Source organism: Gracilinanus agilis, chromosome 2 (assembly GCF_016433145.1).
Source record: "Gracilinanus agilis isolate LMUSP501 chromosome 2, AgileGrace, whole genome shotgun sequence".
NCBI lineage: Eukaryota > Metazoa > Chordata > Mammalia > Didelphimorphia > Didelphidae > Gracilinanus > Gracilinanus agilis.
In genome coordinates this window covers 484604858-484629652 of record NC_058131.1, presented here as the reverse complement: position 1 = coordinate 484629652, position 24795 = coordinate 484604858, and the positions used below count along the sequence as shown (strand labels likewise).

Genomic DNA, 24795 nt, shown 5'->3' with positions numbered 1-24795 from the left:
CTCCGCTCCCCCTCCACAAGCTTCCGGATCCTCCTCCTCCACCTCCTTCTCCTCCTCCCCGGCCTACTTCCACCATGCACTTCCGCCCCAACTCTCCGTGGGGTACGCGCCCCCTAATTCTCAGGGTTCCGGCCTACTTTCCCACCTGTTAAACTGCCCCTTTCCCTCATGAAGAGCGCCACAGCAGCTATAATATATAGGGAAGGATCACAGAATGGCCAATCACTGCTTCGCGCCAGAAACCTATTGCTCTTCTTGTCTCTCTGCTTTCACCCCCTCCCCCTCCCAGCAATGGGAGTGAAAACAGTAAGCTTTGCTCGCGAGGCTCTCTGGGAGTTGTAGTTTTTCTTTAACTGCCCACTCGGTGTCCGGCCGGAAGAAGGCGTTGGAAAACGAGGAAGTGTCCCGAGCTCACCCGCCATACGCAATTATGTTTCTGGGCGTTGTAGTCCCTGGGACCCAAGTTGAGGCCGAGCTGGGGAGAAGTGAAGGAGAGGAGAAAACGACAACTTCCAGCATGCAGTGCGGCCGGACCCCCTCCCTTTTCGGTTCTCTCTTCCCTCTTCCCATTACCCTTCGACTAAGCTGTGTGACGGGAAGGGCTCGGCAGGCTGAGGTTGAGTGACTGCGGCTGGGTCCTAAGAGGGAGGGGCCGATGCGGAAGAGGTAAGGGGGTCAAGCCGCCCCTCTCTCCCCTCGCCCTTGGGTTCCCCTGCGGGCCACTATGCAATCTTTCCTGCGCCGAAATTATGTCTCCAGGTCCCCTCCTCAAACTAATGCCCTCTGGCCCTTCATGCCCCTCCTGGATGTCCCCACCCTTTTCCCTGCGAACCCAGGTATTTGGGGGCGAGGAGGGAGGAAGAGGAACCCTGAAGGAAGACTGGGGCAGCCGAAACCCCCGCCCTTCCCCACCCCCCTCCGCTGCGATCTACCCTTCCTATATCCTATTATTCACCCCATCTCTACCCCAACCTTTCTCTCCCTGATCGAGAGTCGTGCTGACTGGTTGGGACGTGGCCTCTTTGATAGAAGAGGCAGTGGGCCAGGTATGAGAAAGTAATAAGAAGGCTGAGTGAATAGAATGCTGTCTGGAGTCCGAAAGACCTGAATTCAAATCCAGCCTCAGATACATCCTAGCTGTTCTACCCTGGGCAGGTCACTTGATCTCTATTTGCCTTAGTTTCCTCATCTGTAAAATGTGGATAATAATAGTTCTTTTTTCCATTGGTCCTAGAAAGACCAAATGAAATAATGTTTGTAAAGATCACTTAGTTGAATCAAAGTTTTTGGTTTTCATACTTCTGCTTGAACTTTGTTATTGGACCCTTTGTGACCCCATTTGGGATTTTCTTGGCAAAGACACTGGAGTGGTTTGTCATTTCCTTTTACAGTTGAGGAAAGAGAGGCAAACAGTAACTTGCTCAGGGTCACATAGCTAGTAAGTGTCTGATGCCAGCTTTGAACTCAGGAAGATGAGTCTTCCCGATTCCAGATCTGGCACTCTATCCTATTGAGTGCCTAGCTACCCCATTACTTCATCTTACATCAATTAATTTAAATCTTTTCTTGCAGTGAAGTTAAAATTTCATTACATCCATGTATCACAGTTGTCTCTAATTAGTGCACTTTGTTTCCAATTCTGTTACTACAAAAAATACTGTTTTAAATATTTTGGTGTATAGGCCATCTTTTTGTTATTGTTGTCCTTGAGGTATATACTTAGCAGTGGGAACTTTGGGTCAAAGGATGTGAACATTTTTGTCCATTTCTTAGCATGGCTCCAAATTGCTTTCCAGAATGGTCAATTTACAGTGACAGTGTTTTAATATGCCTGACTTTCTGCACTTATTCCAGTGACCATTTCCATCTTGTGACTTGAATGTGAGGGGAAACTTCAGTTATTTTTGGTTTATATTTCTTTTGTTATTAATGATTTGGTTCAGTTTACAGGATCTTAGAGGCAGTGAAAGAGCACATGGTTTTGAGTCAGAGGATTTGAATTGGATTTAAATGCTAGCTAGCTTCTTTGCTTCCTAGCAATGTAAAGTAGGACAAACCATTTAACTGCACTGGGCCTCTTTTTTATTGTCTGCAGAATGAGAGTCTTGGTCCTTCCAGTTTTAGATCTTGTGAACTCAGTGTTGGAGTGTTTTTTAGAGGGCCCATAATGAACTTTAACAAGAAGCCCTTAGCTCCTTTTCTTGTCTTGACCAAGATGGTTTTTGTCATATCTAGTCTAAATCACATCACCACCACTATAGGAAAAGTGTTTTCTGTAACTTCCAAAAATGAAATTTTGGCAGTGTTCTAAGATAGAAGCTTTATTGGAGGTCGAAGGGGGTGGGATTTGGTTAAGTGACTCCAGAGATAGTACTGGACCAGGGTCACACAATCAGGAAATATCTGAGACTGAATTTGAACTCATGAAGAGGAGTTCCTGATTCCTGATTCCAAGTCCACTGCTCTGCCACTGCATTCTTTTTTATTATTTTACTGTTAGAAATTATTTTATTGGGGGCAGCTAGGTGACTCAGTGGATTGAAAGCCAGGCCTAGACACGGGAGGTCCTGGGTTCAAATTTGGATTCAGACACTTCCCAGCTGTGTGACCCTGAGCAAGTCACTTAACCCTCATTGCCTAGCCCTTACTACTCTTCTGCCTTGGAACCAACACACAGTATTGATTCTAAAACAGAAGGTAAGGGTTTAAAAAAAAAAAGGAAAAAAATTATTTTATTCTCTTTCTTATTTTATTTTCATTACTTTGCTCTCCTTTCTGACTATAATGCATCTTGGTCTGTTGTTTTTCATCTGCTTTCTACATTGCTTGGTATTATACCATCTTCCTCCCCTGTAGCTGCATCTTTGGTGTCCCTCATATACCTTGTGTAGCCTGTAGACTATCAAAAAAATACTTGTCTGTGAAATGACAGGTAATGAAAAGACCTTTAAGCATTTTATAGATCATAGTTGTGCAGGCTTTAACTTCCCCTCCAGTTTGCAGACTGTACCTGGATACACAGTATCCTTGGGACTCATAATTTTGCTTGCTAGAGCAAATGATACAGTTTTGATTTTTCCTAAGAGTGGTTATTGAGTTTCTGAAGTCAATTTGACACCAACAAATCACATCCCTATCCAGTTAGTGTAATTAGACCCTAAGAAGCCTGTGGCCACCAGAAAGCAGCATTAGCTGGACTGATGCTAACTTTCCATAAGCTTCAGTTTGAAGAATGCTTCCTTAGAGGTACTATAGAAATGCCAAATAAGAAGCAAGCAGAGTTGACTGTTCTTGGGACTGCTGTTATTTTTGCTTGCTAGTCTTTTTATTTTTATTTATTTATTTTTTGCTCTTTGGTTCATAGCTTAAGCTATAGTTTTCCAAGAACCTTTCTGAGCCAATTAACATGAATGGTTTAGGTTGCCTTGTGGGTAGAACTTAGTGTTTGAGGATAAAATATTACTTTGATGATAGTGCCTTTATGATTTGTGTCTTGCCAGGAAAATTCTTTAATATATTTTTCACCAATCAAAAGCCTGATCACTCATTAAGTGACTTGCCCAGGATCACATAGTTAGAAAGTGTCTGAGGCCAGATTTGAACTGAGGACCTCCTGGTTCCAGGCCTGGTGCTCTACCCACTATGCTATCTAGTTGCTCCTAACCAAGAATATCTTCACTGGATTCTCTCCTTGTCTTCTGAGGATCGGGACTTAAAAACCTTCTAGTGCTTGAGAATAAATTTTAGGGAATCAGAGATGCTTTTTTCCCCCTGTTGAAGCTCTAATCTATATTTAAGGTATTTTATTCACAGAATTTTATTAGGTCATATGAGTATTATTCCCATTTTACAAAAGAGGTTTAGGGAAGAAGTAAGATGGGCTCCCATAGCTAACAGAAATCAGAATTTCAATTAAGTCACTGGACTTCTGACTACATTTGAAACATTCTTTCTACAGTGCCAAACTGCTTCTCTAAGAGGTTTCTTTTCTCTTTGCTTCAGATGAATCGGACAAAAGTTGATGAAGAGGAATACTGGCATAGCTCCAAGTTTAAGGCTTTCACATTTGATGATGATGATGATGAACTCTCCCAGGTAGGTTGCAAAGGCCATGGCAGGCATGGGCCTCACTCCATCAGCATTTTAGGTGGTCTCACGTTTTTTAAAAACCTGTAACCTTTTATCGTAGAATCTTGATTCCAAGGCAGAAGAGGGGCAAGCCTGGGCAAGTGACTTATCCAGGGTCACACAGCAAAGAAGTGTCTGAGACCAAATTGGAACCCAGGTCCTCTCAACTCTAGGCCTGGTTCTCTATCCACTATACTACCTGACCACTCTGCTGGCCATCTTTCAAAGAGGTTCCCATGTAGTAAATGACTTTGTGAACTTGGACAAGTTATATGTCATCTCAATTTCAGTTTTCTGTTAAATGGAATTAAAATAAATGATCTCCAAAGTTTCTTCTAGTCTTCACATTGAAGTCATTGAAATTCCAGTCTGAAAAATATTCAGGGTCATAAAATGTAGAAAATCTAATAAAGAAAGTATTAAGAAAGATCTGCTAGGAAGGGGGAGCTAGATGACTCAGTGGTAAAAAAAAAACCAGGCCTAGAGACAGGAGATCCTGGGTTTAAATCTGTCATTAGATAATTCCTAGCTGTGTGACCCTGGGGAAGTCACTGAACCCCAATAGCCTAGCCCAGTGATGGTGAACCTATGACATGAGTATCAAAGATGACGTGCAGACTCCTCCTCGAGTTTGTTACTGGAAAGGCAGAGGACTCAGGCAGAGCTGCTCCCCTCCCCCTCTCCACCATGCCTAACGACATTTGTCCCCATGCCCAGCAGCCCAATGGGAACACTTCCTCCCTCCTCTGTGTGGGGTAAAGGGTGTGGTGGGGAGGCACAGCACACGGTCTCTTAAATATTCTCCATTTCTTTAAAAAATTTTATATCATTTATATTTCCTACTATATCCCATCCTCTTTCCCTTCCCAAGAGAGCCAGCCCTTAAAAATTTTTTAAAAGATAAGTAAAAAAAAGATCAGCATATGAAAAAGTTGCTATTGTATGGAGTGTTCCATTCCTGTGGCCTCCTCTTCTACAGAGAAGCTGGGGGTTGTGTTTTCTAACATCTCTTTTGTAGATCCAAGCTTGATCTTTATAATCTTGCACCATTCAGCTTCAATTATTTGGTTATTTTTTGTGTGTTATTGCTCTCTTAGAACAGTCTTTTATAGCAAAGGATTTGATTTTTGAGAAGAAGCAGCCAGCTAAGTGACTTAGTGGATAGAACTAGACCTAGTACCATGGAGGTATCTGGCCTCAGACTCTTTTCCTAGCTGTGTGTCCCTGGGCAGGTCACAACCCCACTTGCCTAGCCCTTACTGCTCTTCTGCCTTAGAACTGATACTTAGTATTGAAGGCAGCAAAAGAGTCTAGGGCAGCATTGGTGAATCTTTCAGAGATCACTTGCCCAAACTCCACCTTCAAGCTACCTGTGAGTCTTTTCACCCAAATTACCCATCCTGTGGAGGGAGATGGAGGGGTGGGGCCTGGGAAAAATGGCCTTGGGCTTGGTGGAGAGGGGAAAGGGAGCCTGGGCCATGCATGCCACCTCTTAGCCTACAGGGTCTAGGGAAAGGGCTTTCTCTTATCTCTTCTTTGGGACCAAGCTTATTCTTTGTAATATTGCAACATTCTGGGGTTGTGGTTGTTCTATCTAATTACATTGTTGCCATTGTGTAAATATGTTTCTTGGCTCTCTTTCCATCAGTTTACATCAGTCCATGCTTCTTTGTATTCATCATTTCTTACAACCCAGCAAAATTCTGTTATATTCAGATACCACAATTTTCTTAACCATTCTTTAATCCATCTTTTTCATTTCCATTTCATTGTTACCAAAAAGAGTGTTCTTGTAAATGTTTTATTTTGTTTTGTGTAGGGCCTTTTTTTGGGGGGAGGGAGGCATTGACCTCCTTTTATATTGTGATTGGACATGTGAATTAGGAGGGAGGAGCAGGAAGTGATGCATAAGTGACCCCTTTAAAAGGAGAAGATCCTCAGTCAGCTGGGGTCTTGGGTGGAAGAGAGCATCTAGTGAGGCTGCAGGAGTGAGGGAGGCTGCCACTGGTGCCGTGAAGGGGACCTGAGGGAGCTTTGCTGGTTGGTGAGCTAGACTGTTCCATGTAGGTAAGCTAGGCTGACTCTTTCTCTTTCCTTGGCCTTTCTGGAGACTCTACCCTCAGGGAGGCCTCTCTAATTGTAAAAGCCTTGTAGCTAGAGGCATTGTTTAATTAACTGCTGGGCCTCCCAAATCCTTACCTGGTCCTGGCCAGAGTTTCTCTCTCTCAATTCCCTACCTTCAACCTTCCTAAATGTAAATAAAAGTCAATTTTGACTTGAGAGTATTCCTTAATTGGGGAAATTTCCCCTGGCGACCACCTTTTAATATATTTAACCCATAAAACCCCTTTTTCTCCCTTACACCCCTCCAATGTTGACATTTTTTTGTCATCATTGCTAATTTGCTTGCTATCAGTGGAAACCTCTGTGTTGTTTTCTTTTCATTTTTCTCATAATTGTTCATTTGGAATGTTGTCATGGTTAAAATTTGCAGTTCATCCTTTGAGAATTGTTTGTTCTTATCCTTTGACAATTTTGGGAAATAGCTTTTGTTCTTACATATTTCCATTAGTTTTCTATGTTTGGATATCAAACCCTTACCATAAATATTTAATATAAAAATTTTTCTTCTTCCGGCAACCACTTCTCTCTATATCTTAGATGCATTGATTTTATTCATGTAATACAGTTTTCCGTCTTTAAAAAAGTTCCTTATTTAAATGGTTTCATATTTGTTCTTGTGTGAGAATTGTGATCAGATGTAATCAAAACACATAAGCGTCTTCTATGTGTAAGACATTATTCAAGAGCTAGGAATATAAAGACAAACAATAAACCTTATTTTCAATGAGTATTTATTCTAAGAGGGTACAAGCTATATGCAGATAGGTGTGTCCCTGGTTGTCCATGGTGCAAACATGATAGTCCAAGGAGGGACAAAGCACTGCTAACTTGGAGGATTCAAAAAAGACTTCATCTGGGAATTGGTCTTGAAATAGGCTAAATATTCTATGAAACAGAAGTAAGACTGGGGTATGTTCTAGGCATGCCTTTGTAAAGGTTTTGAAACCAGAGATGGAATTTTGGATCTGGGGATCTGTTAGTACAGTGATGGGCAAACTACAGCCTGCGGGCCAGATGTGGCCCCCTGAAATGTTCTCTCCAGCTGAGAGACATTATTCCTAATCTGATGAATACATTGAGTAGGATACAATACAATGAAACTTCGAAAGAGTTGCCTTAGAAACAGACTGACAAATGAGCATTTCCTTTCCTTTGGTCCCCTCTTTAAAGTCTGCCCATCACTGTGCTAGTAGGATCATTTATTTTGAATGTTGCTTACATAAAGGAAAGTAATATGAAATTAAATATATACCCTTTACCCTCCCACCTCCCCACCTCTCTATCTAGAGCAGGCCAGATCTCTGTCTTAGAAATATGAACTTGGCATATAGATTTAGAAATTATTTGAATAGAGATAATAATTGAACCTATGCTAGAGATGGAATATTGAGTTTGGAAACCTGCTAGTAGGGTCATTTGTTTAGAATGTTGCTTACATAAAGAGAAATAATATGAAATTAAATATACAAAGATAAATTGAAGACAAAAGAGGTTTTGCTAATTGAATGGGTTGAAAGAAGGAGGAACTGAAAACAGGGAGCCCCAGTTAGGAGGCCATTGCAATAGTCCAGGCTTGAGATGATGAAAGTTTGAATTAGAGTGGTAGCTGTATGAGTTTTTCCTGTAAAGTATTAATCATTCAGCCTTTTGGCTTTGTGTCCCAAATTCCTCTGGTATCATCTTGCTAAATAAATTTGGATGCTGGTGGTGGGCAGTAGGAGGAAGAATTGACTTGGATTCCCAGATTTCTGTCCATTTGCAGTTGAAGGAATCCAAACGGGCAGTAAACAGCCTTCGGGACATTGTGGATGATGATGACGATGACCTGGAGAGGGTCAGCTGGAGTGGAGAACCTGTGGGGAGTAAGTAGAAGAAATCCAATGAGATCATCCTCAGGATTTATGTCTTTAATAGATGGCCTACCTGTTTAAACCAATGTCCTTCCCTCTCTGCTTTTCAAAATTCATTCACTTCAAAAGTCTCTCCTGGACTGGTGAGTTTCTGAAGAGACAGATGATCATAGGATAATAAATTCAGAACTGGAACAAACTTTAAAGGCTTTCTAGTCCACCCCCCTTCTTTTACAGATGAGGAAACTGAGATGTAGAGAGATGAAGTGACTTGTCCGGGATCACACAACTATGTATGTGTGAGAAGCAAGATTTGAGCCCAGTGAAAGATGTAAGTCCATGAAAGATGTAAGAAAGAGCCTTTTTGTCTCCTTTTTAAAATAATTTTTGAGATTGGCTCTCCCTATCCCTGGCTAGAAGTGCAATACCCACTGACAGTCTGGATCCCCCATATTGATCAGTATGGAAGCTTTAACCTCCTCTATTTTTCCCACCTGGGCTGTTTTGCCTCCTTGGCTACCTCTGCTCTCAGGGGTTTACCATGTTGGTTCCTGACTTAGAGAGGAAGCCTAATCAGCATTAACCTGACTGTGGCTCAGAGACCAGCCTCAGCAGCAGAGACTAGAGGACATGCTACCATGCCCTACCTGTCTATTTTTTAAATACACATATTTTTGTTGACATCTTATATCACAGTCACTTCTCCGCTTTCCACTAAAATCCACTTATAACAAAGAAAAACAGTTAAGCAAAACCAACCAAAAAAGCAACAACCTCTGACAAAATATGTGATGTTCTCATCCTTTAGTCTCTGAAAGCAGGATTATTCATTCTTTGCTGGATCCTGCATAGCTGTGGTTGTGAATGGATTCCCATAATTCTGTGGCAGGACAATGTTACTTAGCTACCAAATCTTGCCACCCAGCCACTATTTAACACTATTTAAGCGATTAACCTTTAAAAGTTCCTCCTGTGGTCACCCAATGGCCTCTCCAATTTTAGGAGGCAGGATCAGTTTTAGGAAGTCAAGATGACCTGTGAAGTTTTTAGAAAACTCCTAGAAGATAGGAGCTTAGGGATTTACATTCTACATAAGGTTTACTAAATCTGCACTTTGACACCTTCCTTTCATGTAGGCATCTCTTGGTCTATCAAAGAGACAGCTTCCAGTGGTGGCCCCACTCTTGAGGGACGTGAACAGCTAAAGGCTCGAAACAGCTTATCCTCATATCCTCCACTTCCCAAGCCTACCTCCTCCTACTCTTTGAGTAGCTTCTTCAAAGGTAAAAAGTGAAGAGGTGTGAGAAGTTTCCTTTTTCCTTGGGCATCGAAAGATCCAGCCAAGCATTCTCTTTTGATCTGGAATAAAGGAAAACTGAAGGGAAGATATGCTTTATTGGTATTGGCAACTAATTCAGTAATTCTTTGTCACTCTGCCAGGTTTTGTGGGTAAGAGGAATTGTGGAGAATTTTGAGTGGCTGGATCAAGGGAAGGGGTCTCCAGAGCTTGTTTGGCAGGATTGGCATTGGATTGCCAAGGGCAAGGTGACATTGGTACATTTAAGAAGAGTGATAGATTTGGAGATAGGGTATGAGTTTGATTCCAAACACTGTCTCTTATTATGCAAATGGGGCAAATGACTTGGACAAGTTACTTAAATTCTCTGGGCTTCAGTTTTGTCATTTATAAAATTATAGGATTAGACTAGATTGTATCTGAGGATACTCTTGGCTCCAAATCTCTGATCTTTATTGCTTTGGGAAAGCTGTGGCATAGCTATGATTTTTGATTAGGTGGTTTCTAAGGCCACAAACTCAGCTCTATTATATAACTTAGACTAATTTCTAAGAAGTAAAAAGATCTCAGCTTCAGAGCTTGGAGGAAATTTATATTGAAGTGGAAAGTTACCTCTTTTGATATAGTCATTAAACATTTATTAAGCCCTTGCTATATGCTAGGCGCTGTGCTAAGATATAAGAAAAAAATATGAAAACTTGTATGTTGCTAGGGCATATCACAGCTTTTTTAACCTTTTTTCCATCAGGGAAGCAGGAAGTTTGAGTTCTTCGAGGTTGGAGAGACAGAAGTGAATAGCTTAATCAGCCAGTATAGGTTAGTACTTGTGGCCAACATAGAATGCTTATAAACCAGCCACCAGCTAAGAGAATCATAAGAATTGAAAACTGGAAGGGACCCTTCAGACAGATCATCTAATCCAGCCAGCCAGTTAGTTTTGTTTTGTTTTTTTAATCTTTGATGTTGTCCTTGAGTCATTTTTCAGTTGTGTCTGACTCTTCATGATCCCTTTTGAGGGTTTTTTGGGGTGTTTTTTTTGGCATAGATACTAAAGCAGTTTGTTATTTTCTTCTCCAGCTCATTTTATAGATGAGAAAACTGAAGCCAACAGAGTTAAGTGACTTACCCAGGGTCACACAGCTAGTTAAATGTCTGTAGCCAAATTTGAACTCAGAAAGAGTAGTCTTCCTCACTCCAGGTCAGGCTCTCCATCTATTGCATCACCTAGCTGCCCTACACAGTTAGTTGATGTGCTGAAATTAGAACTTAGATCTCCCAACTCAAAATCCAGTCTTTTTGCAACTACACATGAATGCTAGGAGCACTGTGAGGCCCAGCTAACCCAGAGGGTGCAGATAGAAGGCCTTTGGACTTCAACTTCAAATTTAGGGTGAGTTGATAAGAGAAAAGTTAAAAATTACTGAGAAAGATGCACTATAGGCATTTCTTTTAGAAGAGAGGAGGCTTAAAGCATCATCTTTGAAGATAATTTTTGGTTTTGGTTTTGGTTTGGACCTCTGATTTCATCATTGCAGGTAGCCAGGCCTGAAGTGGGGAAGACCTGAGTTCAAATCTGGCCTCATATTTCCCAGCTGTGTGACTCTGCACAAATCACTTAACTTGTTTTGTCTAGCTTTTACTGTTCTTCTCTTAGAATTGATACTAAGAAAGAAGGTAAGAGTTTTATTTAAACAATCAAACATAAAGGAATGTCTGAAGTGGGCAGTTCCTCAAAAATACAAGTAAGGGAGCAGCTGGGTAGCTCAGTGGAGTGAGAGTCAGGCCTAGAGACGGGAGGTCCTAGGTTCAAACCCGGCCTCAGCCACTTCCCAGCTGTGTGACCCTGGGCAAGTCACTTGACCCCCATTGCCCACCCTTACCAATCTTCCACCTATGAGACAATACACCGAAGTACAAGGGTTAAAAAAAAATATAAGTAAGCAACTCTATCTGTAATTTATAGTCTTAGAGAGTCATTTGAGATACTGAGGGGTTAAGTGATTTGCTCATCATCATACAGCCATAATGTATCAGAAATATGACATGAACTCAGGCCTTTCAGACTCCAAACTCAATCTCTACACTATGCCATAGCAGTTTGAATAAAAAGTTGGCTAAAAAATTTAGTAATCCCATGGAGACTAAACAAAAGAACCCCATCCATAGCTCAGGGGAAGTATACATTTTATGATTTGGATCATGTGATCAAGGCTTCATTGCCACTGGGGAACTTACCAAATTTCAATGCCATTTTTAAAAAAATAGCCCTTACATTTTGTCTTAAAATCCATAGTAAGTACTGATTCTAAGGCAGAAGAGTGGTACAGATTAGGCAGTTGCGATTAAAATGACTTACTCGGCAACACACCAGCTAGGAAGTGTCTAAGACCAGATTTGATCTCAGGTCTTCCTATCTCCAGGCCTACCTCTCTATCTATTTTGCTACCTAATTGCCCCTTTGGTGCCAGTATTTTTGAATTGTAAATAAGCCTCTTCTATAGAGAGGGATCCTAGGGAATAAGAAAAGCTTGCTCTTTATTTTTCTTAGAAGAATGTTTATTTTGTTAAAACTTTCAAAATAAGCCCTTGTTTTCCCAAAGAATTGTTCTATTTAATACTTTTATTGTGATTTCAAAATTCTCTATAATTGTGTTTATATTTTTTAGTTAAAAATTTGTTGTAAAGCTTAAGTGAAATTATGTATATACATACACACACATATATAAGCAATGATACGAAATTTAAATAAGCACAATGCAAATACCGATTTTTATTTGTTACTTAACTGTTCTGTTCCCAGTGGATGCTTATGATTATTAGTGATCCTGGACAACCTTAGCTTGAACTTTGGGTCTCATTCTCCGTATGCTCTTTGGCTTTAGGAAGAAGCAGACTTGGGAGTTTCCAGTCCCTTTCAGATGGTAGGCATTGGGTTTTGGGCACTGGACTGTCTTCCCTTGCTTGCTGTAGAAATTAGTTTTTTTTTAGGCTTAATAGTCAGCCTGAAGAATTAGGGGAAGTAGGTGGCATGTCAGATGATTCCCTCTTGGTGCTCTGACCTTAGGAAGAACCTGGGAACTATGTGGAAGGAAGTGTTTTAGCTTTTTAAAGGATAAAGTGATATGCCCTCTCCTTCTCCACCCCCCCCCCTCCCCTCCTATTGTAATGGTAGCTCATAATATTGGAATGATGTCCTGCTTTGCCTGCAGCCATGAAAGGGTCACTGCCCTTGGCCATACATCCATATGCTAGAAAATCTTTTGGAGAAGGAAGCTGTGCTTAAAGGGAGGGGTGGCAAGAGGCAAAAATTCAGGGTATTCTCTTGAGCCTGTTGCCTTTTCTTCACCAGCCCTCTCAGATGTACCTCCCAAAAGCTATGCTCCAGAGCTGCGAAGACCTAAAGGTGAATACAAGGTGGGTTACTATTAGAAAATGTACTTCAAAGCCCAGTGGTTTTCATGTGGACTAGGCAAAGGGGACTTAATTGGGCAGAGATTACAGTGAAATGGATAAATGAGAACAGCCACTCCCAGAGCAAAGGCTCCTCTCTGAGGCCAAGAATCCAGAGTGTGTGTTGATGCAACTCTAATCTAACCTTCCACAAGTTTGAGCCATGAATGAATGCATGGCTATTGCATAAAACCAGCATTAATGGGTGGAAATCTTAAAATGATGGCTTTAGAAAAGTTTCTGGTTTTCTGACTAAATTGGTTCCACTTACAGTGACATTTTGGAGGGTTGTGGGAAAGAATCCCTCTTTCTCCCTCTTTTCTTTCCCTTATGCTTCCCTTTTCCCAGTGCTTTCAGTAACACAGAAAAACACTAGCTCTCAACTTCCTATCAAGGCCATTTTCGCCTTTCCAGTTTCTCCCTTGTCTATTTGCTCCTACTAAATACCTCCCCCTTCATGACAAAGGATCTCGTGAAGTCAACCAGGCCACCTGAGCTCAAGCCCTCCTGGTACCTGTGAGGCTGGGGTGAGGAGCTGGCATCCAGATACCCTGGCCTCTGATCCCAGTGAGGTTCACAAGCTGCTAATATTTCAGGATTACAGCAGTGACTGGAGCCTCAGTGACACAGTCAGGCGCCTGCAGAAGGGTAAGGTAAGAACATTATAGAAAGAAAGGAATGGGGGTGATTCTGGGGATTCTGGGCACATTGTCTCCAGGGAAGGGTTTCTGTCATTTTCATGTCCCCATCCTGCCATTTGATGAATGAGATGATTTCTGAAAGAACTGAACCCAACAAGTCAAAGGTTTTATGCCTATTTCAGGGGAGTAGTTGCAGCACTGTTGATGCCCTGTCTTTTGGCATGGATTGGGTGGAGTAGAAGAAAGAGTAAATGGGAGAGAAGGGAAAAGGACATGTGGGAATGTTCTACCTTGGGTGATGTGTATAGAGCTCAACTGGAGAGGTTTGGGAGAGGCTTCAGGTCTGTAGTGTGCACAGGGATCTTGATGTAAAATTGAAACTGTTACTAATGGCACTTCCTGAAATTGGTACCATTCTGGGAAATTACTGAAAAGAGAGTTTAAGAATATGACTTCCTCAAATCTAGTGCTGCAGACTGGGGAACTGTACTCTGATTTCTTTTTACCTCCTCTTGCCCACTCAGGTTTGCTCCCTTGAGAGGTTCCGCTCCCTGCAGGACAAGCTCCAACTTCTGGAAGAAGCAGTATCTATCCATGATGGGAACGTCATTACTGCAGTGAGCTTTATTTTAGGGACAGGAGACTCTGCAGCCACAAACTTTAGGATTGTGATTTAGGTGCCAAGTGGGGAGTGATTTCCCTGTGCTTCTAGGGACCCTCACTGGCACAGCTTCAGAGGTGGGGAGTATGATGGGAGTCTTGGGTAGTGACTTAGGATCTTGGCTCTTCTGGAAGTTCAGATGGAGAATAGGTTGTTTTTCCATTCTTATACTTACCCTGAGGAAGGATAAATGTGAGAGAATACTAGGGAAGTGGCCATCATCTCCAGATAGTCAGGGATACCAGGAACAAGTGATTTCTGAGGAATGTTGTGTTTTAGGCTTTAATCATTTTTGCGTCCAGTAACTTATTCTTTGCCTTGGCTGATCCCAAATGGATTTTTGGCCTCTGATAAACTACCAATCAGAGGAGCTTTTGAGGGTTGGGTTAGAGACACCAACTGATTTGTGCTTGGGTGGCCCTTAAGGTATAGGGCTGTATAGCCTTATATAACTTATATTTTATTCTTCCTCTTTCCTCAGGTTTTGATCTTCCTCAAGAGGACCCTGAGCAAAGGTGAGTATAATTTGGAGTGGTTTGCAGTCAAGCCTTTTGTTTTGCATGATGGCTGAGTAGTAGTTCTTCTTTATAGTAACCCATTAATCACAAATTACACTGCATCTTATGCATAAGCAGGTAGCTGGGCTAGAGTTTGAAGGAAGTCTATTCCAAGAGCCAACAGATTGAGTTGGTGGGAATTGAAGAGTTTTCTCACTGGTTAGTACAGTTATCCTTTCCACATTGAGACTTTCTCCATCATAGTTTCATGTCATGGAGTGGCATAAGAAATTAAATAAGAATTTTGTGGAAGTCACAGATGACACAGAAGGAGTTTAGAAGTGCAGAAATGCATACTTGACTCAAATTTTACAATCAATACTATAAATACCCATAAGAGAAAAAGGAAAAATTCCAACTTCTTCTTTGTTACACAAGGAGGACCCAAATTTTTTACACAGATTTTCTAGATCAAGAGGGTGCCATACCCCTAATCCCCGCAATGTGGAAGAAATAACTGTATTCTGTTTAAGCCAGAAAGATTATAGAATATGTTGGCTGCTACTAGGATTTGGGAGAAAACTGTATAGTTAGGGAGCTATTTTCACATTTAGCATGATTAGATTTATTATTCTAAATTTTAAAATATCTGTTTTTATTGATGCCTTCTATATTTTCAACTAATTAATTTCCAAATTTTTTTGTTTTACTCCCCTACCTAGCAAGCCTTTCCATGTAATAAAGATTAGAAAAGTGGGAGGGAAGCAGTTCAGTGCCACCAATCAACATGGACCTGAGGGATTAATTTTCTTTTTTCTCTACTTAACTCGCTACCAGAGATCCTTTTCCGAGAGCTAGAAGTACGACAGGTTGCTCTGAGACATCTCATTCACTTTCTTAAGGAAATAGGTGATCAGAAGATGCTTCTGGACCTCCTCAGGTGAGAGCTACTCTGTCACTCCACAGTAACATCCAAAGTTCCACATGCAGAGGCATGTGTTAGAAATGCTAAGAAGTAGACACGGTCATCTGGTAGACTAGAAAGAGCACCTGAAATTTGGAGATATTTTTTTCTCTCTGAGCTTCAGTTTCATTATCTGTAAAAAGAGGTATAATTCTTATACTGCCAACCTCATTGAGTTGTCATGAGGAAAATTCCTTAATTATGAAGTGCTAAATGGGAATTATCATTATTTTTCTTATTATTACTATTACTTGGTTGCCCTTGGCAGTCCAGGCCTTCCAGGATGAGAAGTGAAGAATACAACTTATTTTATTTTTCACTTCAAACCTACAGAAAGAGCTAAAGGCTCTACCTTTGGACAGACTCCTTCTAGTAAGGTTCCATTCCCAGATATCAGCACAGTGGTGAGCTGCCTCCCCAACCCCTCACCCCCACTGATGATTAAAGATTAAAGAAGCACTTCATTTGGCTGTGGACATTGACAGTGTGTGACAAGAAGTTATAAAAATAAGATATATTCCTCAAGATTTGTTATGCTTTTATTTTTTAAAACATTCTCTTTTTTTGTATTTTAGTCTGTTTTTTACAACATGATGAATAGGGAAATATATTTTGCATGACTACACATGTATAACTTTATATCAAATGGCTTGCCATCTCAGGGAGGGGAAGAAGAAGGAATGAAAGAATTTGGAACTCAAATTTTTTTTTAAATGGATCTTAAAAATTGTTTGCATGTGTAATTAGGGAATTTTTTTTAATTAAAATTTATAAAATAATTTTTAAAATTAGTAAAGACAAAAAAGATTTGCTATGCTTTGAGGAGGGACTAGTGGTAGTGAAGACAACAAAGATAAAGGCATGTAAAGGCAGCTAGATGGTTCAGTGAATAGAGTCCTAGGAAACCCGGGTCCAAATGTGGCCTCAGACACTTCCTAGCTATGTGACCCTGGACAAGTCACTTAACCACATTTGCTTAGCCCTTACTATTCTTTTGCCTTGGAACTGATACTTAGTAAGTAATGGTTTTAAAAAGCCATAAGTGGGGGCAGCTGGGTGGCTCAGTGGATTGAGAACCAGGCCTAGAGACAGGAGGTCCTAGGTTTAAATCTGGCCTCAGACACTTCCTAGCTGTGTGACCCTGGGCAAGTCACTTGACCCCCATTGCCTAGCCCTTACCACTCTTCTGCCTTGGAGCCAATACACAGTACTGACTCCAAGATGGAAGGTAAGGGTTTAAAAAACAACAACAACAAAAAACCCATAAGTGTTTATATTGGATGACAGTGGATATGACTGTGGACTTTATTGCTCTCAGATCATTCATCCTAAGGTGAGAGCTTATTATGATGCAAGGAATTACTTTCACACACATTAGGCAAAAATGCTAGGGGGTAGAGTACCCTTAATGTGGAGTTCACTTATTGAACTGTTCCCTTTCTTCTATGTTCTCAGGTACCTTGATAGAACAGAAGAACTTGCAGTAAGTATGGCCTTGATCTCTACCTGATAACACCTAAAACTGTACTCATTCTTTTTTTTCTAATTCATTTATTTAGAATATTTTCTGTGGTTATGTGATTCATGATCTTTCCTACCCCCTACCCCTACCCCCTCCCAGAGCTGACAAGCAGTTCCACTGGATTTTACTTGTAACATTGTTCAAAACCTATTTCCATATTATCAATATTTTCTTTGTCTTGGTCTTACTTCCAGTTCCTCATCTAAAAAATGGACATAATATCTGTAGTACCTATGCCACAGAATTGTTTTAAGATTCAAATCAGATAATATGTGTGGTATTCTTTCAGACTTAAGAGTTTTATATGAATTAGACTTTGAGCTCTAGGGAAGTCTTTTGCCTTTTTTTCTACCCTCAGCACTTAGCACAATGCCTGGCACATAGTAAGTGCTTCATAAAGGCTTGGGGTTTTTGTTGTTGTTTTTTTAAACCTTTACTTTTTGCCTTAGTGATAACTAGGCATGGGCTAAGCAAATGGGATTGTGACTTGCTTCAGGTCACACACCTAGGAAGTGTCCAAGGCCAAATATGAACCCAGGTCCTCCTGGCTCCAGGCCTGGCTTTCCATCCACTGTATTGCCTAACTGTTGCTCCTTAAGTGTTTATTGATTAGAACATGTAGAATTAGTTAATATTGTCCTAAGACAAAAGTGAGAGATAAGAGAGTCATAAGTAAGGTGGAAGAGGTAGGATGGAATATAGAAAACCAATCCTGTAGTCATGAAAACTTGGTTGTTCAAATCCTACCTCTGACTCATACTGACTCTGTGACACTGGCCAGGTCACTTCTCAGCATCCAGACAACTCTCTATGACTATACATGGCAGAATAGTGGTCCGTCTGCATTGGTAGAGGAAGCCTGTTCATCAGGGAACTCCTAGCACTAATGAAATCTCACAAAGAACCCAGCATAGGCCAGAAAACCAGGTAGACAAGCAAATGCAACAATTCCATCAACCTCCTGAGTTTGCTTCATTCCGCCAACTCCTTTGGGAGTTTTGGGTGCTTTCCTTGAAATGTAGTGTGCTCGGAAGCAATGGTATTAATCACAGGAGTACTCTAGCTGCCTTCCCCTCTGCATAAAGTCCAGACCACTCAAAATTTTCCTCTTTGTTTATATAGCTGTCCCAATACCAAGAGCATTTAAGCATCCAAGACCCTGAGAAGCGGAAAGAATTTCTCAAGAGTTGCATTGGGTAAGCCCTTCCCATACACAAAAAGATGGGAGTTTGGGTACGAGGGCTTTAACACAAAAAGGATCAAAAAGGCAGACAGTGGGGACAGGTAACTGGAGGTGGGTTTGCAGAGCAGTTTCTCATGAGGCATCATGGAGCCTTAGGGATGGGTGGGACCCTAGCTACTCTTTTCAGGAATCTTCCTTTCCTCTTTAGCTTTCCTGATGGATGATCAATCAATGTTTCATAAATTTTAGGAAGTACCTCACAGATCATCTAGACCAAACCTCCATTTTATAAGAGATCTGAGACCCAGAGGTTATGTGACTTGCTTAAGATCATACAGGTATTGAGTGCAGACTTGAGCCTTGAACCCCAGTTCTCAGACTCCAGGCCCATTTTTTCCCTACTATGCCATGATGTTCCACCTCATGTATTTGAGTCATGGGGATTTCAGTACCTAAAAATAATCATGATAGCTGACATTTAGAGGGCATCTTAAGATCTGAAAGTACTTTCAATACATTTTCATCCTGACCTCACAGCAACTCTTTGAAGAAGTTACTCCAGGTTTTACTATCTCTATTTTACAAATGAGGAAGCTGAGGCTCAGATAGCTAATAAGAGTTAAAATACAGGATTTGAACTTAAACTTTCCTGCCTCCAAGCCCAACACTCCACTAACAGACTACCTTTTCCATTTCCTGTGATTAGTCTTAGTATTATGAAATTCTCAATTATACTGAAATAAAATTTTTCTTTCCTTTATATACACATACACACTTAAACCTCTGCTCTGCTATAATGATTTGTGTATCCAAAAATATGATAGCTGAAAGAGTGTTATGAAGGGTAGTTACACATTCACACCTTCCAATTTGCACCCCAAACAGGTAACTGGATGGTGTCAGTAGCAGGGACATATGGGACAGTAGAAAAAGCATCAAACTTGGAGTAGAAGGATCTGATTTGAATCCCAAATCCTGACTCTGTTATTACCTGAATGACCTTGGGCAAGACATTGAACCTCTTGAGCCTCAGGTTCCTCATCTGGGTGACCACATAACATTCTTAAATTGAAATCCCCTCAACTGTACAATTGGGTTAATACTAGTCCACAAGATTGCTTTTAGGAAAATGCTTTATAAAACTTAATAACTTGGATCAATTTGTTATTACATTGACTTGGATACTTCCTTCAGAATTGCAGAGCTTAATCATTGCACCAGCCCCATAGCCTACAGTTTTCCATGTTTTCCAACCTGGAAGCATTTCTAGATGAGTTGTCTCCAGAGAGGGGACCATGATCTGTGGCCCAGGAGCCACTGGCCTGATTCTGAGGAGTATTTGACCAGCTAAATAGAGGGTGGGAAAATGAATGACTTAACACTTTCACTATTGTGCAAATTCATAGCCTGCCTTCTTTCTTGCTGATTGTCTGTTCTAATTGGGCATTTTTTTCATTTGTCTTTTTTTTTTTTTTGGTTATGATAGATAGCTTGAACTTGGTGCCCTCAAAATTGTGTTGCTATATCAGTACAGCTTTCCTCTTCCTATTTTTGTGTAATTTTTTCATTACAAGTATATTACAGACTGTGATGTTAGTGTTCAAATATAGTAGCATTACTACTATCACTGAATGAAAAAGTGTTTGTTAGAGATATCTTTATAGACATTACTGTTTGGGAGCACTAAGAATTTCTTAGATAAAGATACTAATTGTAGTTTGGTTTAGTTCAGTGATGGGCAAACTACTACGGGCCTGTGGGCCAGATGTGGCCCCCTGAAATGTTCTATCCAACAGTGCAACATTATTCTTAATCTGATGAATACAACGAGTAGGATACAATACAATGAAACTTCAGAAGAGTTGCCTTAGAAACACACTGACAAATGAGCATTTCCTTTCCTTTGGCCCCCTCTTTAAAAAGTTTGCTCATCACTGGTTTAGTTCGTCCTTTGGGAGAAAACCTTTATTCAAAGAGAAGTATTAACTTTCTGGCCTTTCACCAGTTTACCATTTTCAGTGGAAGATGTTGCTCACATACAAGACCATTATACACTCCTGGAACGACAGATCATCATTGAGGTTAGAATCCTCACTTATCTTCCCTGTCTCAAAGCCAATAAAACCTCTCCCTTCCACCAATGCCATTCAGCACCAGGCACAGTTCCGGAACCATCTGCCCCCAAACTTAATTCCTCTTAATTCAGTTACTCTGTGAGTAGCCAGTCTCTAAGAATCCTATGTCCTTTGCTTATATTCTATCCATTTTTCCTTTTTCCCTTTCTCCTGAGTACTCCAATTCTCACTTTATGAAGAATGTTTCCTCAGCAAGCTATCTTTCTATAACTTTTGTGAAATCAACTTAAGATCTTTGCCCTGAATTGTTTTGACTGTTCTAGCCTATCTTCCCAGACTTACTATTTTCTCTTTATTTTTCTGGAATATTAGTTGTCTCTTCTGCATAATCTGTGGGTTTTATTCTTTTTTCCGTCTTGACTCCATTTGGCTCAGGTGAATGATCGACATCTGGAATCTTCAGGACAGACAGAAATCTTCCGGAAACATCCACGGAAAGCCTCCATCCTCAATATGCCACTGGTGACAACCCTCTTCTACTCCTGTTTCTACCACTACACAGAGCCTGAGGTATGTGAAAAAAAAATTTAGGAGATTAATATACCCATTTTCATAAATTCTTGACTGGGGACATATGGATTATGATATTTTTTTTAAACCTTTTATTTAATAAAATTTGATTTAATTTAAAATTTAAATTTAATTTAAAAATTTAATTTAGTAATATTAATTATTTAAACCCAACACTATTGGTTCCAAGGCAGAAGAGTGGTAAGGGGTAGGCAATGGGAGTTAAGTGATTTGCCCAGGGTCACACAGCTAGAAAGTGTCTAAGGTCAGATTTGAATCCAGGACCTCCCATCTTTACACCTGGCTCTTAATCCACTGAGGCATCTAGCTGCCCCTGAATATGGTCTTATTATTGTATGAATAAGTTTGGATGCTACCTTACTCTAAAAAGGTCACTAGATGAATAAGAGTATGTTGTTATTTGGTATACCTTCAGGAATCTGGTACCAGAGTCTGGTGTGATTTACTTTGGCTGCTGGTCTTCACAGAAACCTCTTTGCAAAGGGTATAACTTTCAGGTTAGGGCATTTCAAAGAGAGATAGATTTTGGGTGATAAGAGAAGCAGGAAAGCTCAATATGAGTACACACACAACTTCTGATTTCATGAAGATATTTTTAATGATTGGAGTGTCAGTTTTTCCATTACTTAAGACTCATTAAAGAACTAGAGAAGGCATTGGATTTTTCAACCTAGCTTTCATGTAGTTGTATGATGTAGATACTCAGACCGAATAGGTTTGCTGCACTTATATATTAAACCCAGGATATCGGGAAGTGAAATGTAGAAAGTGCTAAAGATAGGAAAATGAGAAGTTTTGTCCATCGTGAAAGATTTACTGTATTCTATAGCAGAGTTAGCTGCTATAAAATAGCTGAATATAGTAGAATTAGCTGCTATAGAAAACACAGTAATGTTCCTTCTCTTTTTTCCCCCAGGGAACATTTAGCAGTCCCATCAACCTGAAAAAAACCTTTAAGGTAAGTCTGAATGGATATATATTTTTTTAAACCCTTACCTTCCACCTTAGAATCAATACTGTGTATTGGTTACAAGGCAGAAGAGCGGTAAGGGCTAGGCAGTGGGGTTAAGTGACTTGCCCAGGGTCACACAGCTGGGAAGTATCTGAGGCCAGGTTTGAACCTAGGACTTCCCGTCACTAGGCCTGGCTCTCAATCCACTGAGCACCTACCTGCCCCTGGATAATTTTTTTTTTTAATAGCATCCACATCAGGGAAAATATGAAAAATTAGAAGAATGGATAATGGAAAGGCTGAAACTAGTGAGGTTTATTTAATCCCACCAACCAAGGAAGCTCTCGTTTGAACTTCCCTAGTTGTATTGAGGGAATCACCATTCTTCTGTTCTCCCAGGTTCATGTTAGATGTAATACATCCACCCCACTCCACATATCCATTCACTTGCTAGATCTTATCATTTCTATCTCAGCATCTCTTATATCAGGCTCCATCTCACTACTCACAAAGTTATTACCTTTGTTCAAACCCTCATCACCTTTGACTTAGACTATTGTCGATTAATCTTTCTGGCTCACATCTTTTTCCCTTGCTGCAGTCCATCTTCTGAATAAATGTTGCTTCAGGAAATGTGATTTTCCTTAAGCATGGGTCAGATCATGGTACTCTTCAGCTCAGTAAACTTCAGGGGTGCCCTGTTGCCTGTAGAATAAAATATAAACTTCTCTTTGGCTTTTAAAGCCCTTTACAACATGATTCCAACCTCTCCCACCATCCATGTTATATGTTACTCCCCTTCTGCACTTTACAGCCTAAACAAACTGCCTTTCTTGTTCTTTATCCTCTGACTCATCTTCCACCTCCATGCCTATACACTGGCAGTCCTTCCTTTGCTTTTCCTCCACACTTCCACCTTAGAAAATCCTTTACTTGAAAATACAGCTCTTGTACCACCTTATATATAATGCTTTTCCTGATTCCTCCCAACTTCTCTAGTTCTCTCCCTCTTTAAATTACCTTGTTTTTAGTCTTTACACTTCACACACACACACACACACACATGCTTTCCCCACCCACACCAAAATGTAAATTTCTTGAGATCAAAGATTGATTCATTTTTATCTTTGTATTTCCAGTGCCTGATACATAGTAGATAATTAATAAATGTTTCTTGATCAAGTGATTGAAACAAGCTCTTAAAGTCAGCAAGAACCCTTTATTTTGCTTCTTTATGAACCAGAAGAGAGGATGGGTTACTCGACTCTCATCCAGTGGGAATTTCCTAATTTTTCCCAAACAATCCCCCCGACTCCCACCCCTACTGTTGATCTTGAATAGGTAGGAATGTATTGATGAATAGAGAACCCTAGCTCTACAGAAGTCATGTTTTCGAACCATCCTGTGTCTTTTTTGATCCTCATATCTCTTCAGAAAATGGGTCTCAAACAAAATGTGTGTACCTCAAAGCTGCTTGGTTTCTAAACAGTTTATTAGCTCTCCTCCTGGACCCATTGCTCTTCTAGCTGGTCCCCAATCTCCTTGATTCTCCATCTTTGTTTTCCAGATTCCTGACAAGCAGTATGTTTTGACGGCGCTGGCTGCCCGTGCCAAACTCCGAGCATGGCAAGATGTGGATGCTCTCTTCACCACCAAGGTAGGTGCCCTGGAGCCTTAACATTTTTTCTTGTTTAGTCTTTCCTTGGAAGAGATACTGTCACTTTATTGTCCAGTGACTCCAAAGGTTCCTCTTAGCTTCGAGCATAGTGTTTGGGTCCATGATTTACACTTTAGTTTCCTATGACTATACTTCAATGCCTGATCTTCCTGCTTCCTCTTTGTTCCATTTCTCCATGAAAACCTTCATGTTTCCTGCTCTTAATTCTCATGGCCTCTTTCCTGTTCTTGGCAAATCTTCTATGAAGCTCATCCCCACCATTTTCTCTTTGTCTCCCTTTTTCTCTGTCTTCTTCCCCTCACAGTCTCTGCCCTTTCTCCTCCCTTTCTCTTTTCCCTTATAAAGAAGGTTGGGTCTAAGTGTTTCTCACATCTCTGTGTTTGTTTCAGAATTGGCTGGGATACACCAAGAAGAGAGCTCCCATTGGCTTCCACCGAGTTGTGGAAATTCTGCATAAGAACAATGCCCCTGTCCAGGTGGGAAGGATTTACCTGCAGAACACCTCAGGAAACAGTCCCATCTGATTTTGAGCCTCCTAGCCAGTGCTGAGTCTTTTGTTGAATGAGACCGAGTATGCCATTAAACACACTAGCATGGGTGCTCTGTGAAGAAAGCTTCACTCTGCTCTGTAGAAGCAGACAGAATCTGTCCATCCTAGAGAGGAACTTCTCTGAAGTATTTAGGAATTTTTGGCTGGGTTGAATCCCACAGAGAACATAGGGATAATGTTTACATGACAGAAAAGGAGGACTCACAGGGGGCATTAAGGACATGGCTTTATGTCAAATCAGAAGCATGGCCTACTTTGATTGTTAGGTTCCAAAGAGAACAGATGACTAGGATTTTTTTCCTTGAGGTGCAAGGAGGTTTTTAAGAAAAACTACTCTATCTCTCTTTTCAAATGTTTATTATGAATTTAACTATAATTTTTAAATGAATATTTCAATATATCAGAAATGAAAGGGATTATATAAGAAAGCGAACTTCTGTTATGTATAGCTTGATGTTTCTTTCCCTTCTACAAAAAGCTTTTTTAAAATTCAAATTTAATGTAGCAGTTTCAACATTGCTCTGCTTCTCTATCCTATACATTTGCACTCTTCAGTTAATTTTTTTAAAACAACTCATTGATGGTCTTTCCTTTTTATTCCTTTTTTAAATATCATGATTACTACTTCCCAC

General features: G+C 40.5%; 1 protein-coding gene across 1 annotated transcript in view; it reads left to right on the top strand.

The window, feature by feature from the left end:
* Positions 1-593: 593 nt before the first annotated feature.
* VIPAS39 (VPS33B interacting protein, apical-basolateral polarity regulator, spe-39 homolog) overlaps positions 594-24795 on the top strand; it is a 28137-nt gene continuing 3935 nt past the window's right edge. The window contains exons 1-17 of the mRNA XM_044662111.1: positions 594-666; positions 4003-4095; positions 8015-8114; positions 9239-9385; positions 12282-12320; positions 12749-12813; positions 13446-13502; positions 14015-14107; positions 14633-14666; positions 15486-15588; positions 17068-17095; positions 18257-18330; positions 20323-20398; positions 20828-20962; positions 21900-21941; positions 23503-23592; positions 24003-24089. Coding sequence (XP_044518046.1) covers positions 4003-4095; positions 8015-8114; positions 9239-9385; positions 12282-12320; positions 12749-12813; positions 13446-13502; positions 14015-14107; positions 14633-14666; positions 15486-15588; positions 17068-17095; positions 18257-18330; positions 20323-20398; positions 20828-20962; positions 21900-21941; positions 23503-23592; positions 24003-24089 — 1263 coding nt within the window. The 5' untranslated portion in view covers positions 594-666. The remainder of the gene's footprint in view (positions 667-4002; positions 4096-8014; positions 8115-9238; positions 9386-12281; positions 12321-12748; positions 12814-13445; positions 13503-14014; positions 14108-14632; positions 14667-15485; positions 15589-17067; positions 17096-18256; positions 18331-20322; positions 20399-20827; positions 20963-21899; positions 21942-23502; positions 23593-24002; positions 24090-24795) is intronic.